Source organism: Lagenorhynchus albirostris, chromosome 7, assembly GCF_949774975.1.
Source record: "Lagenorhynchus albirostris chromosome 7, mLagAlb1.1, whole genome shotgun sequence".
Lineage (NCBI taxonomy): Eukaryota > Metazoa > Chordata > Mammalia > Artiodactyla > Delphinidae > Lagenorhynchus > Lagenorhynchus albirostris.
The window spans coordinates 67,644,155-67,663,294 of NC_083101.1; the positions used below are offsets into that span (position 1 = coordinate 67,644,155).

Here is a 19,140-nt window from a genome sequence, read left to right on the forward strand (position 1 = left end):
GATTTTCATTTGGCCTCTAACTCTGGGGATTTGTATTTTTAATTATTTCTGGAAAATTCTCAGGAAATGATTTGCTCTATATAATCCATATTTCTTATTCTGTTGTTCATATTTTCTGTATCTTTGTCTCTCTGTCCTGGATTTTGTATAATTTGTTCAACTCTTTCTTCCATTGAACAGTTCGTCTCCCCTGCTGTGACTAATATGCTTTTTATTCCGCATATCAAATTTCTAATGTCATTTATATTTGTCATTTACTTAAGTTCTATTTGTTTCTTTTTAAAGTATATCTGATTACACTTTTCTTTGGTTATATGTTCACCATTATTTTTAAAATTTTTTCTTAAGTACATTGTATTTTCTTATTTTGTATCCTGTGTCTAATAATTTAACTATGGTAACTTTCTGTCGGTTTGATTTTCTTGCTTCTGTTGTCTCATGTTACCTTGTTTCCTCATATATGTTGTGATATTTCTATGTGCTTTCATGATTGTTGGCATTTAAGAGAGAGTTTCTTGTAGCCTGGATTTACATGTGTACTTTCTGGGAGAATTTACATTTGCTTTTGAGGATGATGATATTGGAATGAGGTGGTGATCAGTACTAACCAAGACCATTTTATTTTATTTTATTTATTGGGGTGTAGTTGCTTTACAATGTTGTGTTAGTTTCTGCTGTGCAGAGAGCTGAATCAGCTATATGTATACATATATCCCCTCTTTTCTGGATTTCCTTCCCATTTAGGTCACCACAGAGCACTGAGGAGAGTTCCCTGTGCTATACAGTAGGTTCTCATTAGTATCTATTTTGTACACAGTAGTGTATATATGTCAACCCCAGTCTCCAAATTCATCCCACCACCACCCTTTCCCCCCTTGGTGCCCATACATTTGTTCTCTATGTCTGTGTCTCTATTTCTGCTTTGCAAATAGGTTCATCTGTACCATTTTTCTAGATTCCACATATATGCATTAATATACGCTATTTGTTTTTCTCTTTCTGACTTACTTCACTCTGTATGACAGTTTCTAGGTCCATCCACATCTCTGCAAATGGTACTGTTTCGTTCCTTTTTATGGCTGAGTAATATTCTATTGTATATATGTACCACATCCTCTTTATCCATTCCTCTGTTGATGGACATTTAGGTTGCTTCCATGTCCTGGCTATTGTAAATAGTGCTGCAGTGAACACTGGGGTGCATGTATCTTTTGGAAGTATGGTTTTCTCTGGGTATATGCCCAGTAGTGAGATTGCTGGGTCATATGGTAGTTCTATTTTTAGTTTTTTAAGGAACATCCATACTGTTCTCCACAGTGGCTGTATCAATTTACTTTCCCACCAACAGTGCAAGAGGGTTCCCTTTTCTCCACACCCTCTCCAGCGTTTATTGTGTGTAGATTTTCTGATGATGGCCATTCTGACTGGTGTAAGGTGATACCTCATTGTAGTTTTGATTTGCATTTCTCTAATAATTAGTGAGGTTGAGCATCTTTTCATGTGCCTCTTGGCCATCTGTATGTCTTCTTTGGAGAAATGTCTATTTAGGTCTTCCACCCATTTTTTGATTAGGTTGTTTGTTTTTTTGATAGGGAGTATTCTAATTTCATTCTTTTACATGTAGCTGTCCACTTTTCCCAGCACCACTTATTGAAGAGGCTGTCTTTTCTCCATTGTATATCTTGCCTCCTTTGTCATAGACTAGGTGACCATAGGTGTGTGGGTTTATCTGTGGGCTTTCTATCCTGTTCCATTGATCTATGTTTCTCTTTTTGTGCCAGTACCATACTGTCTTGATTACTGTAGCTTTGTAGTATAGTCTGAAGTCCAGGAGCCTGATTCCTCCAGCTCCGTTTTTCTTTCTCAAGATCATCAAGACCATTTTAAACTAAATTTTCCATTGTCCGTGTTGTGTGAATTGTGTCCTGAGCTCTCGTGAGTCCCATCGTTAGGAATTCTGAAAGAGAATTCTAGCCCCATCCTTAACCCATAGCCAAGCTGAGATAGGCAAGTTTCCTTATTATTTCCCTTCATGAAGCTGAGTTGGTTTGGTTTGTTGATATCAGCCCGTTTTATTTTTTTAAATAAACTTTACAGCAGCTTTAGATTCACAGCAAAACTGATCAGAAAATACGGATCTCTCATGTGCCCCCTGCCCACCACATGCACAGCCTTCCACACTATCAACATTCCCCACCAGAGTGGTGTATTTATTTCAGTCAGTGAACCTACATTGACACATCATTATCACCTAAAGTCCATAGTTTACATTAGAGTTCACTCTTGATGTTGCACATTCTATGGGTTTGGACAAATGTATGACATGTATCCACCATTGTAGTTTTATAGAGAATATGATAATTCCACTGCCCTAAAAATCTTCTGTGCTTTGCCTATTCATTGCTCCCTCCTCCATACCCAGAAACCACTAATATTTTTACTATCTACATTTTTTGGCCTTTTCCAGAAGCTAAGTGTTTTGTTTCTTTTCCTAGTTTACTCTTTCTCTGAGGGTTTTGCTTAGGGTCTTGGCATTATGAGGGGATCTGATCCTCTTCCACATCTTGCAGTCTATACACTTTATCCATTGTCTCCTGCTCTTATAGCCTACTAAAATGGAAAGTTGTAAACCCCCAGAAACCAACAGATCCTTTTTGGACAGCCATCAATTTCCTCTGTGAATTTATGCTTTCTCAAATTTTTTGTCTCTATGGAAACTTCCTTGCCAGTTCAGTTGTGCATATAACATTTTTTTAAATGTTATTTTTACTTGAATGTAGAATTTTTAGGTGTTCTGTAGTGGGAAGCTTTGTCAAAATATCTGGCTCTATATATTGTTGCATATGGAAGTCCCTTAATTCAATCCTTGACAGATATTTATTTAGCATTGATTTTGTGCCAGGCTGTTACTAGGCCCTTGGTAAACCAAGAATATAATATAGTGTGTTAAGTCCAAGGATGAAGGTATGTATAGGATTCTATGGCATCTCAGAGGGAGCTGCCTCTCTCAGCCTGAGGATAAGAAGTTGTTGTCGTAGAAGGAAACCAGGAAGTGATACTTAAGCTTTAAGGATTCAGCCAGGTGACTACAGGGAGGCCATGTTGGATAATGTAAGCCAGAGCAGCAAAGCACTGAGGGAATGGCAGCTATTCTGATATAAGGTGTGGGGTGGATGGAGAGAAGAGGGGAGATCTGAGGCTATGGAACGGGTGAAGCTAGGTCAGCTCCCTTCAGAAACCTGCTGAGGTATTTGTTGTATTGTCACACCATATAGAAGAGAGAAAGCGGACTGACCCCATAGCAAAACTGAAGACACTCAGGGGGAAAAACAGTTTCAGCGGCCCTTTTCCTTCACTCCTTTTTCAGATTCAGCCCTAAAGGAGACCAAATAAGAAGGGAGGTGACTTCTGTCCAAAACTTATCCTCCAGTTTTGAATTGTCTGTCATTCTGCCTGTAATTCTATCGTTAGAATAAAAGCTTGATTTATGGTCACAGTACCTATCTTCCCCCTTTAAACTGTGAGCATCATGAAGGCAGGGAGAATATCTGACCTTTCACTCTAGCCTAGTGCTCAGCTAGTGTCTCCGTGTTTTGTGAACACATGGAAATTCATAGCTATCGGGAGTGATTAATTAGAAAGCATTGTGATTCATCCAAACCTGACTGTAGATAGCTTGAATCAGTTTGCTTTCGTCGTCCCTCTTCCCTAGTACAGCCCACGGAAGGAAATGGAAGTTTTAGGGGAAGAGGAGAGGAAAATCAACTTGGAAGCCAAGGGCTCTTCAGGATGAGAGGGGCTCGGGGAAGTGCTTCAGGCTTCAGAGGACAACCTGAAAATACTGGGTTTTAGGGATCAGGAAATATATTTCTCTAATTCTTTTTTGGTTTCTTAAAATATGTCCATAGTCCAAGATCAACAAACTAAGAAGCATGAGCGCACATAAACAAAGTCGAGTGTTGTCATCCGTCAAACTTATAACCCAGTAAATTTGGCACAGGATAGTATTTGATTAGACTCACATGTTAAGACATTCATTTAAGTCCCTTTAATTAAAATTATGTGAAAACAGCTAAATAAAGTAGTGCTAGAGGCAGCAAGGCAATGGGGAAGGCAAAGCTGGATGAAACAAGCACTGTCTCAGGCTCCTCTGAAGCCCCCAGGAGCTGTATAATGCTCCCCTCCCTGGTGTTGGTAATATTAATAATACCTGACATTTATTGAGTGCTTACTATGTGCCAATACTGATTTAAACGTTTTACTGGTACTAACTCATTTCTGTCCCATTTGCCTACAGAGCCACCATGACAGTGCCAGTCCCCTTTATGCCAGGGTGAATATTGAGATCCTTCAGAGGGATAGACTTTTTGGGGTTTTTTTTAGGAACTGACGCATTTCACTGTGTTCTGAAAAGAGTGCCTAGCTGTCCAATTTATAGCTGCCAATTTGGAAGCTGGTAAGAAAAGCATTAAAGGAGCAGTGATGGACCCATCCTCTCGTGCAGGGTAAAGAGGAGGTTTGGGATGTGAAAAGAGAAGGCAGAGGTATGATTTGTGACAGCATGTAGGTCCTGGGCTCCTAGGAATGGAGAAAATAAGGAAATTTAGAAAGGGAACTGGGGAAAGATAGCAAACAATTTCTAGGTCCCACTTGACCACAGTAAACGGAAGGGTGGACTCTTTCTCTGGGAAGGTTTTACTCTACCCTACAGCAAACCTATGGGGGAGGGGGTCTCCCTTCTACCCAGGACCACTGCCTGACACCAATTGAGTTGAAACTCCCCACCCTGCTTGTTTTACTTTCTGCTTTGTTCTGATTCCATGGCTACCCAATTTTTCTAAGATAATCCCGCTTTCAATGATTTCCCTGGTGTTGCCATAAGTATCCTCAAATTTATCAAGCATGAATTCTAACATTTGCTGTGGAAAGTATTGTCACCATACCCATGATGAAGCTTCCAGCCGCTTGAGAATACTTCATTTAAAAGGTCAGTTTATGTAGGAAATCATGAACGTGGGTGTCTGGAATAGGAATTCTGATCTAGAAGTTGGGAAGAGACAAGGGAAGGAAGAGAATGTCATTAAGCTCTTGATCGTTTTATCCATGGTAATCTTACTCTTTCCCCTCACTCCACAGTCTACAAGGAAAGACTCAGCTAATCTTCACTGGTACCATGTACAGTCTGAGGACATCTGATTTCCTCTCTTTGGAAACCTGTCTCTTGCCAGGATGACTTGTATTTGTGGTCAGGGTTAGAATCCACCATCCAAAGAGGAATCTGGCTGAGAGGAGGCACTATTCCATTCCACTGATTGGAGAATAGATGTCTTTCTCCTCTACCCATTGACCTGGAACCTTCTCCAAGTTGGGAAGCAGCTTCACTCCTAATATAAACTTCAGTGAACTGACTGGATAATAATTCAAATAGCAGCCTGATGTCAGCTTTGTAGGAACTAACTCGGGAACCTTAAATTGCTTGCTTCAAAAAACGTACCTATCGAGTGCCCAGAAGTATTTCAAGAACTCAAGGACAGAGGTATTTCAAGAGGTGTTCATGGTACTGTATTACATGCCTCCAAAAAAGAGCATTGATTAGATACAGTGCCAGGAAAACAGACAGCTGTCAGGATTCAGTGACAGCCGAAAAGAAGTTAAGCTTGCAGGCAACACTAGGCAGTTTGTTATAGACTGGGATGGAGAAGAGGAGAAGAGAATACTATGGTCTTCTCCGAATTGTCTAACATGGTACAGGTTTCTCCCCTATCTGAAAGTAGAGCATGCCTATGAAACCTTTTCTAAGTTGCAATGGCATAAAACAAAGAAGCAGTTACCTTAGGATGCATCTTGCTAACAGATGCACAGAATAAATGGAGTTAAAGCACCGATGCTCGTAGACACCGTTCAAATGTAGGCTTGATGCTGAGATGCAGAGTGTAGTTCCTGGGGAAGGAGCTTGGTGGTGCCACTTTCCCTGCTTGGGGTGGGTGTCTAGGCCTGCTGCAAAATAAACACTGAACACTATTTTGCTTTTCACCTCTTTTTGTAAAAGCAAAAATCCTCTTCGGATTTCTTTTGGTTGGCAAAAGCAGGTATTAATGTAAGGTCTTTCGTAAAAGCAAAATGGCGTAAAGCGAACTTTGGAAAAGCGGGGGATGACTGTATTTATCTTTGAATTGCTCTGGATGGTATCTTTTTCCAGTTTTCATTAAGCAGCTGGCATAAGCACCAGAAGACAACTTCAGCCTCCGTATTTGCTCCTTTGTCATATATCAAGCTTTATTACCTTTCCCACTTATAAGTAGAAACATAAAGAACTTGTTATGCAGCAGGCCCCAGCAGTAGTAACAGCTTAAGTATTTACATGCTAAAATATTTCCCTTATATGAGTCCTTCCTCTAACCTGACTGTCCACCACAAATATTTTGGTAAATACAGTCTGAAAACAAACAAAAAAAACCCTGTAGACTTGAATGCTTTTAAAATGAAATTGTATGCCATGTTCCAAAAAGGATTACAAATTACCACTTCAAATATGTTAATTTGGGGAGGGAGAGAACATTGATTTTAGACAATAATAAAAAATAGTAAAAAGTCAGAAATGCTGATTTAAGAAAAGATACTGCTAAATTGGAGCTAATTCAGAGAAAGGGACTAAAAACAATAAAAGCCCTCAGGAAATGAATATTTTCAAAATGGAGAGAATTTTAAGAGTCTAATATGACAAACAACAACCAGTCCTACAAATCCCTCAAGGGAATTGGATTCCAAAAGTCTGCCTTGTTCAAAGGAGAAAAAAGAACCACACTGAAATAAAAGCTACCCAAACGGGGTAGGAAAAAAACGAACTTTTAAAATGAAATGTTTTAAATGTTTTTACTTAGATCAGCTCTCAAATGCCCGGAGACATTAAAAACTAGCCAAGCAGAGCATTTGTTTTCAGATAACAAGCTCTAATCAAGTAAGTAGGGTGGGGTTAATGATTTATTGTGTGATATATTTTGAGTCTCTTATGTCTGGACCTGGATAAACACATTTGGACTGGTTTAGAGCTCTTTACTATACCTGTAACCAGCATTCACTTAGTGGGCCCAGAGTAGGGCACACCCAAAGCTTGAATAAACTTAAGCGTTTATTATTTTACAGGGTCACAAATCTGTAAAGATGTTATTTTATAGGGCCCGACCCTGATCCACAGTAAGGCGTTAAAATGGTTAATGATTCATTTTCATAGGCACTTACTTTCCAGAAGTATTGATGGTTTGGAAGGAAAATAAAGAAAATCTGTAAATCTTCTATACCAGGAAAAAAAAGGAACAAAACAAAGGACTCTTAAATATGTCTTATATATTATACATGAAAATATAGTGTCCCAAGAAAGTCTGTTGGTATTTTCAAATAGGAGGAAGAATGAGACAAGAGTGACCTTTACCTGCGGTGACACCACCTTCTTTCAAAATCGACCCCATTTTCTGTTCTCTGCACTGATAGTGGTGTGTTTGAGATTTAAATATTATGCTCTTGAAATATAATAGAATTGTCTCCATATAGACTGTCTAGACAGGGCAGGGACTATGTTTAATCTCATTTTTCATAGCAGCTAGCAGTCTTGCACAAATAAATGCTTTTGATGATGATGTTGATGTTAGTATAAGCAGGTGGCCAAAATTTGGGTATAAAGCTGGATACCTTAACATTAGTGCTTTATAATGCATGCATATAACAGTGAATGTTATATAAAATTTACAACTGTCAATTTATGGAATAATAAATTATTTCAGCACATTTTATGTTTCTTACTATTGCCCTATTAAGTTTGTTTACATGCTGGAGGAAACATCAATCTGCCTATTCAGAAAGTAGGCAAGAATCCCTACTCAATTTCCCTAGTGTCTGAAATAAAAAATATTCTTGTAAATTTGTATTTCAAAAAAAGAAGAAAAAATAGATATTTCATCAAGATTTTCTAAGATTCCTTGATTAGGAAACTATCAAGATTTAGATTCCCTGCAAGATTTTAAGAATAGGAGTTTCTACAATGCAAGACATGACTTCTGTTTTATGTATTTGATGTGTTAGTCATTCATTCTCAAAAAAATTTCTTTTGCTTACTGGTATATAATAGCTTGTGAGCCAAACAGTCAAAGATCCCCATCCTCCTGGAGCTTATACTTTAGTGGAAGGACACAGACAAAAAATAAGCATAATAAATAAGTAAATTATGCGGTGTACTTGAAGGTCATTAAGTGTGAAGGAAAAAAGGAAAAGTTGAGAGGATAAAAAGGAATCAGTAGTGGGAATTGCAATTTTGCATAGAAAAGTCAAGGTAGGTCTCATTGGGAAGGTGATATTTGAGCAAGACTTGATAGAGGTTGAGGTTAATTAGCCACCTGGAATCTGGGCAAAGAAAATTCTAGGCAGAAGGGATGGATAACGCATGTGTCCTAAAGTAAGTGTATTCCTGGAGTGTTCAAGGCGTAGTGGGAATCCGTGTGGCTGGAGCCAAGGGCATAAGGAAGACAGAAGGAGGTGATGGGGCCACATCCTGACCTCTGTCTGTGATGAGGGTTTTGGCTTTTAATCTGAGTGAAGTGAGGAGCCACGGCAGAGTTGTAGCTGAAATGTGACACAATCTGCTTTCTGCTTTAATAAGGTCACTCTGGCTGCTCTGACAGAAGTCTCTTGGAAAGCAAAGGTAGAAGGAAGATCAGTTAGGAGACTATTGTAATAATGCAGGCAAGACATGACGGTGGCTTGGCCGAGTTTGTAGTCAGATTCTGTATAATTTTATGTATAGAACCAGCATTTCCTGATGGATTGGATGTGAAAGTCAAGGATCATTCCAAGGCAGTGGTTGTCAAAGTGTGGTCACCAAACCAGCAATATCAGCATCACTGGGGAACCTGTTAAAAATGCCAATTCCTTTACCCCCCCCAAATCTACTGAATCAGAAACTCTGGAGTAGAGGTCCCCAAACTTTTTGGCACCAGGGACCAGTTTCGTGGAAGACAATTTTTCCATGGGGGTTGGGGGGCAGAGGGATACGGTTCAGGCTGTAATGCGAGTGATGGGGAGTGGCAGATGAAGCTTCGCTCACTCACCCACTACTCACCTCCTACTGTGCAGCACGTTTCCCCTGCTCTGGAGGATGGGGCCCTAATAAGCTGGTATTTTGATCAAGCCCTCCGGGTGATTCTGATGCACACTCAAGTGTAAGGACCGCTGCTTTAAGATTTGGGTCCTGAAAAGGATGGAATTGGCATTGACTGGGATGGTAAAGGCTTCAGAGGAAACAAATTCTGGGGGGGGAAAGAGGGGATTGGGAATTCAAGTTTGGACATTATGAGTTTGTGATATCTTAGACATCCAGATGGTGAGGAAGCAGTTGTATATATGAGACTGGAGTTCAGGAGAAGGGAGTCTGAGTTGGAAATAGAAATTGAAACATTAATTATGTTTCTGAGAATAAAATATCGTATTAGATTGGATTGCATCAGTGGATAATTACTGTTTAGTAGTTTCAGCTCAACTTCAAATAAAAGAGGCAGAAAGCCAAGTAGTAAAGCCAAAGTATATAAAAGAGGTGTCTACTTGTGTGCTGAGATTTGAGAACTTTAGGGTGCATATTCTTCAGAGCTTCCATCTACTTATTGTGCAGGAATCTTTTATGGTAATCTTTTCCCATTTTCCCATCAGACCATAGAGGGTTCCTAATATTCTGAGGGTAAAACTTAGCACTAATAAAATTTTCTGAAGTCATCAAGTAGCTGATAAATTTCCATAGATGTTTTCATCATGGAGTCGCAATCTCAAATTTCTGGAGGATAGAATAGACACCTTATTAAGCAATTATAATTGTGTTTTCTTGCACAGTAGTTTTTATGGAGGGTGAGTGATTAGGACAGGATGGAGGGGAGACACGGAATTTGGAGGAACAGTTACGAGATAGGGAAATGCAGTGAGAAGGATAGATTTCTTCAGTTACTACAGTCCAAGTGGTCACCTAAATATAATTTCCAGTATTTTCTTGATACTATCAGGTATTAATATTGACTTTATAAATAAGACCAAAGAATCAGAATATGGCATCTCTACCATGGCACTCATATAATAATTTCAATGAAACAGCAAAATTAGGAGAAAAGGCCAACCACCAAATACTTAAGGATAGAGGTAGAGCAGAAGGGTATCCCTCAGGGAGGAAAATGTCATCTTGAAAAAGAGAAAAAGTTATGTTTCTCCTGACCCTGAATCTATATTTTCTCAGAACCATTTTAAAAGCCGTTCTGATGCTACCACCCTTAGCTGCTGAGATTATAATCTTCTACATTTCACCCAGTGAGTAAACTCTGGGAAGCTTGACCCTCTTTTGTCCCACAATGTAATCTGATCCACCTGTCATCGTCAGGGGACATCTGGGATCCATCTTATCTTTCCCACTGGCTAGTTAATTAACCAGAAAATGTTTTGAATTGGATTCATTTATGGCAGAACTCCACGGACTTTATGAATTATAATGGGAGTACATTAAAGGTCAGCTTTTATTTTTGTGCTTTTAAAGAAGAAAACTCTGACACGGTTAGGATTGAGTGCTTTAAAATTGGACAGAAAAAGTATTATATTGTATTAAATGGCTAAATGCAGTAATTCATGGGATCATCTGACTATGTTAAATAAAATATTTTTTTTCAGAGTGAGGAAGCCCTAGCTCAGTAGCCTGACACAGAGTTGTCAATCGTCAGGCATTACAGTTAGTTGGAAATAGACAGAAGGCCAAGAAATGCATTCCTTTGCTCTCTCTTGCTCTGTTTCTACTGGACAGTGTTTCTGGCTGAAAGCTGGGGGTCTTTAGTCCAGAGCATCTTTCCCACACTATTATTTTTTGCCAGGTTCTTGGTGGGGGATGTGTCTAGTTCAGATAGCTATGAGAATTTTCAGCAATTTTATTTGTCTTCATCATTAGTACCTATGAGATATTTCAAAGATGATGCCCAGGATAGGATGTTAAATATTTTTCAAAGCAGTTAGGTTTATCAGTTTCTAAATCTAACTTTTAGGAGGATCAAGAACTATAGTGGGTTTCATGCATCAAATTATAATTCAAAACTAAAAACTTTGTACATGATGAATCTGTATACAAGTAAGGGTTATTGTCATTATTATTATGATACTTGTGGGACAAGAAACTATGATGACTTTGCTTGAGTTTCCACTCCTGCAGCTGGGTGATTCCAGATGCATCAGGAGTTCAGTGAGTGTCTTGAACTATGCTTGAGATGTTTTGGGTTCAACAAAAGAAGCGTTTGCCAAATCCTTCTTCCCTTAATTTTTAAACATGTGTATTTCAAGGGAAATTTGATTCATATGTTTCTGATTCATTTACACTTAAATCATGAAAATGTTATTTTGTAAGAGCGATTTGATGTCCAAGAAGCTTTCTGAACCTGTTTTATAAGCCTTCTTGAGTCGTTTTTCTTAAAACAGGAAGTTGCATTTTGCCAAGTACAAATAAACTCAAACATTAAGAAGGTTCAAGTTCAGTTTCCAACTCTGAACTCCAGGTTTTAAGTGCATTCTCAATTTAGCAAAATATATATTCCCACCCCTACAGAAGTAGGGGCAGGAGGAAAGACCATAGTGATAAAAGTGAGTAAAGGTGTTCGCAAGCATTATTATTCTCAGAGACATTTCTCCGGTTGTGAAAGTTTATAAAAACCTATAGCAGGTGTTCTCAGAGCTAGTAGATATAGGTGAATGGCAAACAGGAACATCTGTCTGCCTGTTGATTCTCTGTGATGTGTTTAGACATGTCTACTTTTTTGTCACTGAAAAGAAAACCAAAAAGTCTTAATAGTTTAGCTTCACTTTTTAGTAATTTTACTTTTGACTGACTTTCAGTCTTATTTATTTTAGTAAAGGTGGGAAGACTCAACACATTTTGTTGAACAGCGGGGACTCATAAGAGACTCTGTAGGAGTTTTATGTCTGTACTAAGATGATGTAACATCAATTTTAAAATGTAATTGACACTCCTTTCTTGCAATTGGATAAATACAGAAAAGTATCTCAGGTTCATACTCAGAGGTCTCTTAATTATATATTATCCTTCTTACTTAATGCAGAGGTGATTCAACCTGACCCTGAAATTCCCTTATAGCTGATTCACTTTTATTTATAGAAAAAGAAGGTAAAAGTAATTATGGGGGAAGTTTGGGACCATTCTAAACAGTTTGCTCTGTATTCTGCTCTATTGAGTCCACTTCAGTATTTCTTCTGTTCTACTGAGTAATCAGCTGACTCTTGGAATGACAGGTATTATGCAACTGAAAACACTTTATTTAAAACTTATTAATTAAACTATCAGTTCAACTGTGGAAGCCCCCATGCAGCAGCCACTAGGGAAACGTGTTAATCATATAAAGCTGGTTTTATTAAACTTGCTAAACAAGGGGAAGAAGCACCTTGACAGCCGGTAGTTTCTCAGATGGGGGAATTTAGGGAAGAAGACTCGTAGAGTTTGGGGCTGTAGTTAATCACAGGGTTATTTCAGGACAGAAGCTAGTAAATGAGGTCTAGTTGGAGAATGATAGGATTTGTAAACTGGGCAAGCTGTGGTCTTGCCTTTGGAACATAAGTTCATGAATAATTAATGTTAAGTTTGTTTGTGTTCTTATCTTGGAACACATCGTCTGAAAGGAGATGGGGTTAAACATTTGAGTTCAGATAGTTTGTGTTGCATCATACAATTTACCTGTTTTGTGATTTATAGCATAGTTTTGCAGATTGTGAGTTTTGTTTTATTTCTTACAACAAACAACTATCACAACAAAGTGTAACACACACTTATTGACTGGTTTAATGATCTTTAAATTTTTTTCAGACAGTATTCAAAATCACTTAAGCCTTGTTGGGTACCCATGTATACTTCATTTATTTAAAGAATAAATAAAATTTATTCTTTTCCTTTAGTATTACATTTTATTCACTCTGAGAACACATATGATACTAACAATAAAATACCTTTCAGAGTTTATATTGTTTTTTGTTTCTGTTTTTTGCGGTATGCGGGCCTCTCACCGTTGTGGCCTCTCCCGTTGCGGAGCACAGGCTCCGGACGGGCAGGCTCAGCGGCCATAGGCTCACGGGCCCAGCCGCTCTGCGGCGTGTGGGATCCTCCCGGACCGGGGCACGAACCCGCGTGCCCTGCACCGGCAGATGAACTCTCAACCACTGTGCCACCAGGGAAGCCCGAGAATTTATATTGTATTTTGAGCTAGTTTAATTTCAACTGAAATAAGTAATTGTTTACACCCATTTTGCCTAGGAAGAATTAATGCTTTCTGAAATATTAAAGGCTTATATGCTACTTAATAGTAACACAGAAATTTGAGGAAAGAGTCAGGATTTCATTTTATAAAATAGCATAATGTTATTCTCACAATGTTTATTTAAATGTAAATAGATTTTCAGAGGAAGAAACCTTGTAAAAGAGAACTCTTAAAAGTGATAATGTAGTAATCAGGAACTGCTAAAAGGCTACATGAAAATTCATTATTTAAGATAAAAAATTTTAATGAAAGTCTTCCCTGTCATTAATATCCATCCTTGTAGATGGATATTCTACAATCTTCCATAATAAATCCTAATCTGAATGCATGTACCATAAAATAGACCTACTTATCAAACAGCTTCTCCGAGGGATAGGTGATATTTGTCTTTTTAAAATTAAATCATAATTGTTTTCACTATAGTTTATCATTTATTAGATAATAGCCATGGTTAGTTATGGTTTTACATTTTAAAATTCCATTTATAAAATATACATGTAGGGCTTCCCTGGTGGCGCAGTGGTTCAGAGTCCGCCTGCCGATGCAGGGGACACGGGTTCGTGCCCCGGCCCGGGAAGATCCCACATGCCGCGGAGCGGCTGGGCCCGTGAGCCATGGCCGCTGAGCCTGCGCGTCCGGAACCTGTGCTCCGCAACGGGAGAGGCCACGGCAGCGAGAGGCCCGCGTACAGGAGAAAAAAAAAAAAAAAAAAAAAAATATATATATATATATACACACACACACACACACACATGTAAAACATTCTTGTTTTCTGCTGGTCTCATACAGTGTGATTTCAAATTCAGAGACTTTCCTAATTCTCCAACAACACTTTCTCTTCACTGGCTTCATTAAATAATCACAATAATAGCTACCATGTACTGTCTTCCTTGTGCCAGTATATGGCCAACAAAAGCTCATGAAATTCTGACTATGACCTTGAGAGCTGAGTATTATCATTGCCTCTGTTCTAAACACAAGGAAACATAGGCCCATAGAGACCCACCATATTGCATCCAACTCCCATCTGAGGAGGGAGTCCAAGACATTCAGCCATGCTGCCTGAAGCCAAAGAAATTCAGGTGTAAATGCTGTTTTCTCTCTTTTGGTCTCCCTGTTTAATTCTGGATACTGTGTAGCCTAAGTATACTGCTTTAGAAAAAAACTCACAAACAACCCCACAAAAAAATTTTGAACGAAATCATCATAACTTTTTGCTCCTAGTTGCTAAAATAACATTTTGCCATAGCTTTTGGTATCAGAACTGAAAATGACAGTGATACTTTTAACTAACCCTGTGACTATACTCAGTTCTACTTAAATTACAAGGAAACAAAAATATTACAATGTGGAGGGACTCCACGGACAAATAAACATCTTTGAGAAAATATATTTCAGGGTGGTTACTTTCCTAACTAGTATCCATCAGATCTATTTCAAGCTGGTTTCTTTCCCATTTCACTTCTATCAGAAAATATATTTCAAGGTGGTGACTTTTCTCAAATCTCTACCTCCTGAGGGCCAAATAATCATATAACCTTTCAGATGCTACGGGAGGGTCCATCTGTAACGACAGAACATTTGCTTTGTTTCCTAAGACCTGGAGCACATAGCTGCTCTAGTGTTCTGTTTGAGGCTGTTCTCCTAACCTGTGCTTCTCCCTTCCCTCTTTGTCTTCTCCAGGACTGCCCACCAGAAGCAGGTGATTTCCGAGCGCAGCAGTGCTCAGCTCATAATGATGTCAAGCACCATGGCCAGTTTTATGAATGGCTTCCTGTGTCTAACGACCCCGACAACCCGTGTTCCCTCAAGTGCCAGGCCAAAGGAACAGCCCTGGTTGTTGAACTTGCACCTAAAGTCTTAGACGGGACTCGCTGCTACACAGAATCTTTGGATATGTGCATCAGCGGTTTGTGCCAAGTAAGTGCTGGCTTCTTTTCATTCTATTTTTCCAGAGGGTTTTGTGTCAGTAGCTTTTGCGTAGTCCTGCTATCTGAATCAGTGTTACTTTTTCTAGAGTTTACAAACGATGACCCATTTGAAAATTGAGGTTCAGCTTCAGTTAAAGCTACAAGAGCTGTATTATGTGTTAAGGAAACGTGGACTAGAGTTTCTTCTTCCTTTGAGTCTCACTTCAATATAGAAGAACCAAAATTCTTCAACATTGTGTATCACTTTTGTACTAGACTCTGAAATGACCTCTACCTTGGTTGTCCCTGAAATAACGTGGGATGTGTGTGTGTGTTTATCTGTATTCAGAGGCATCAACTTTCGTTTACTTAGAGCTTCAGAATCGCTCAGGTGAGACTGGCTCTAAAATCAGCACGTACACTGTACGAGAACTTGTTGCTTCTCTATCGTGACTACAGTTATGCTGAAAATTTAGACAAATTGTAGGAAAAGGCATGGCAGTGTCAACTAGGTCGAATTCAGCCAGGTAAATCTTTAACAGGGAGAGCAAAGAGATTTGATTTCTGGCATCAATTTTTCAATGTCTACTTTAGGTGGGGAGTTAGTAAGCTGAGGGAGAGTTAATATGTTTGCCATCTTGAGTTCAAAGTCTAGGCTTTGGGTTAGAATGACCAGCCTAGTTTTTGGAGCAAGCAGTTGCTACCGTTTCCTGTGTGCTATACTTGACGATTATACTTTTAAATTTCACGTAGTAGACAATTTGAGAATCTTTGCCTCTCCCAAGAAGACATTGGTTGAAATGTTTCTCTCTTCAGAATTTCTGATATCACAACTAGCCATATAAGAATAAACCTAAAATGTCTTTCAGTAATTTGTTGTTTCAAATTCACATGTTTATTTAAAAGCTAAATCTGTTTTCAGATGTGAAAGGAATAGTTGTAGTGGGAATGACTACAAGAGGTATGAGACGTCCTACGAGGTTCTGTGTAGATGAGAGAGACAGACATACTAAACCTTCATGAGGTCTAGAGTCATGAGACAAATAAGCTGTGACAAGTCCAAGCACTTCTTGGATAGGAGGATGGAGTGATGTTTACATATCAGTAACTATTTTACCATTTTAAAGCTAGGAAAGGCCTAAGAAGTGATCTAATCAACATCCTAAAAAGCAGTATATTTGAACCGTTTGTGATACTTGGTATTTGCTTCCTTCTCTAGAACTCTCAGTGGTGTTGAGATGTAATTATGGAATCTACAAAAGCTATGGGAATGACAGAGAATTGTAAAGCAAATATATACAGAAAGGGACTATGTTGTAGGGAATGGCAAATAAACATAATAATAATTTCTTAAGTATGTGTAGTGTTTGAACGAAGAAAGACAGGGGCTTCCCTGGTGGTGCAGTGGTTGAGAGTCCGCCTGCCGATGCAGGGGACACGGGTTTGTGCCCCGGTCCGGGAAGATCCCACATGCCGCGGAGCGGCTGGGCCCGTGAGCCATGGCCGCTGAGCCTGCGCGTCGGGAGCCTGTGCTCCGCCACGGGAGAGGCCACAACAGTGAGAGGCCCATGTACCGCAAAAAAAAAAAAAAAAAAAAAAAGACAGATTTCCATTTTGTAAATGAGAAAAAACCAGGGACCAGAAAAGTTGTGTGATTTTCTGAAAGTTATATGGTTGGTCATGGAAGAAATGGGATTAAATTTCAGGTTCCCTGATATCTAGTCCAGAGTTGTGGGTACTATATTATACTGATGAATGAACCAAAATAAACAAGATTGGCCTGCAAATTAGGTTTCATTTGTTTCTGCTGCATGGGAATTCAATGTGGCCTCTTTTTTTCCTAAACTAACCCCGCCAAATGGCTTCATGTAACTTGGCAACTGAAGCAAGAATAATCATGCCTCCTCAACTTAGATTCTTATAAGTGTGACCTGTTAGATTTGGGGACAAATGTAAATTAGAGAATATCTGAATAGAATAGTGACGTACATAGAAATTGTAATTAGTTATTATTCTTTTCTTCATTTATTTGTCTTGTTAGAGGCAATAGTAAGGTAAAGGGATGGAAGAGTTCAGATTGCATTTAGATTCTAACAAGTAGTTTGGTCAGAGAGCAGGATATCCCCCAGGTACTCAGTAAGGAGAGAGAGAGGTATTTGGGGAGAAAGTCATCGTGTCTTGAAATGGCAGACAAGACCATGATCAGCAGTGGGTGGCCAAGAAAGAGTTTTAGTGGAGAATAGACATAACCCTAGCTCTGCTTTAGAAAGATGAATATAGCTGCAGTTACAGGATGCTTGAAGTGGAGTGAGGACCACTTTCAGGACCCTGGAGGCAAAGAGACCAGCTGAAAAGGAGGCTCTTAGAGCAGCCAAAGTGAGGAGAAGCATGAACCTTGGGCCAGGCCAGTGACAGCGGGAACAGAAAGGAAACAATGTCTAAAGCCAAGAAGGAGTTTTCATTTTGACTATAACCAGAGCAGGGGAATAGTTGTTTAAAAAAAAAAAAAAATCAGGGCTTCCCTGGTGGCGCAGTGGTTGGGAGTCCGCCTGCCAATGCAGGGCACACGGGTTCGTGCCCCGGTCTGGGAGGATCCCGCGTGCCGCGGAGCGGCTGGGCCCGTGGGCCGTGGCCGCTGAGCCTGCGCGTCCGGAGCCTGTGCTCCGCAGCGGGAGGGGCCACAACAGTGAGAGGCCCGCATACCGCAAAAAAAAAAAAAAAAAATCAAATCACTCATGCTCAGGGAATCAAAAACGACCACTTAATATGAATTTGTAAGTGATATCATTTTTAGATCCTTGCTACCATTACCATAATGACCTTTTTTTATGATTAAAAACTACTTGATTTTTAAAAAGGAGGGAAGGAGCTGAAAGAGAGCAATGTGAGAGAAAGACAGCAAGGTGAGAGAGGAATATGATAGAAGTTTTCCCAAATGGATAACAGTCCTAAAGATATACTTGGCTTTGCCAATAATACGTTTGACATTATCAAAACAATTAAAAAATTTTTCTTATCCACAAAAAAATGATAGCGGAATAACGATGGAATACTTAAATGCAGTATATACTCTTTCAGAAGAACAAGAGTGAGGTTAGTCAACAAAAGAAAAGCACTCACTGCTACCCTGAAAGAGTGGACATACATAAATTCCATCCTACTTAGAAAAAAGTTCCTTTATTTAGGTTGCATCTGTATATCGGTGATTAGCATTTGTGGTCTTTGGTAAGAAACATTAAGAAGTCATATGTTCATAATCTTAAAAACACTGTCAAAAATCTTAATGCTAGCTTAAATGTACAGTTTTTATAAAGAGCTTCTCCTGGCTTCCTGAAAAAAAGTCATCTCCTCTGCCCCATTTTCCCTTCTCTTCCATTTCTACCCCATTTTGGGGGAATTCTCAGCTCTTTTACTGGCTTCATTGTTGTCTTATTATCACTTTTTGTTGGTAAGCTGCTTCAAATAATTTTGATGCTAGACAGATATAAATTATAAACTGTAGAGAAGCAAATGTCTAGCTTTGGATATAGTCTTACCTTGACAGAAAATGGCAGCGTCACTAAGAGATTTGTCATTTTTAAATACCAGTTATTTCAGTTATGCCTGTTTAATACTCAACTAAAATCCACTTCCTCAAAACCATCTGAGGCTTTAACTCTTAAATAAAATTATGGAGACTTTGACTTTTAGAGTCAAAAGGTACCTTAGCAATTTACAAATATAACTATTTCACAGAGGAGGGAACTGGGACCTGCAGACAGTTCCAAAAGTTGTAAATGAGGGGGTTATCTGTCGTGAATTTGCTTCAGGAAAATTCTAGGATCATTGCTACTTATAAGAGATACCTTATTCAGTAATATTGGGCATCGTATTAAGCAGTATATTCACTGTAATAGTAGTAGTAA

At 39.0% G+C, this 19,140-nt stretch overlaps 1 protein-coding gene across 2 annotated transcripts in view; it reads left to right on the top strand.

Moving 5' to 3' along the window:
- The window catches only part of ADAMTSL1 (ADAMTS like 1), a 1,031,718-nt gene that overhangs the window by 645,645 nt on the left and 366,933 nt on the right, over nucleotides 1-19,140 (top strand). For both annotated transcript variants that reach the window (XM_060155110.1, XM_060155111.1), the window contains one exon: nucleotides 15,009-15,245. In XM_060155110.1, the coding sequence (XP_060011093.1) occupies nucleotides 15,009-15,245 (237 nt within the window). The remainder of the gene's footprint in view (nucleotides 1-15,008; nucleotides 15,246-19,140) is intronic.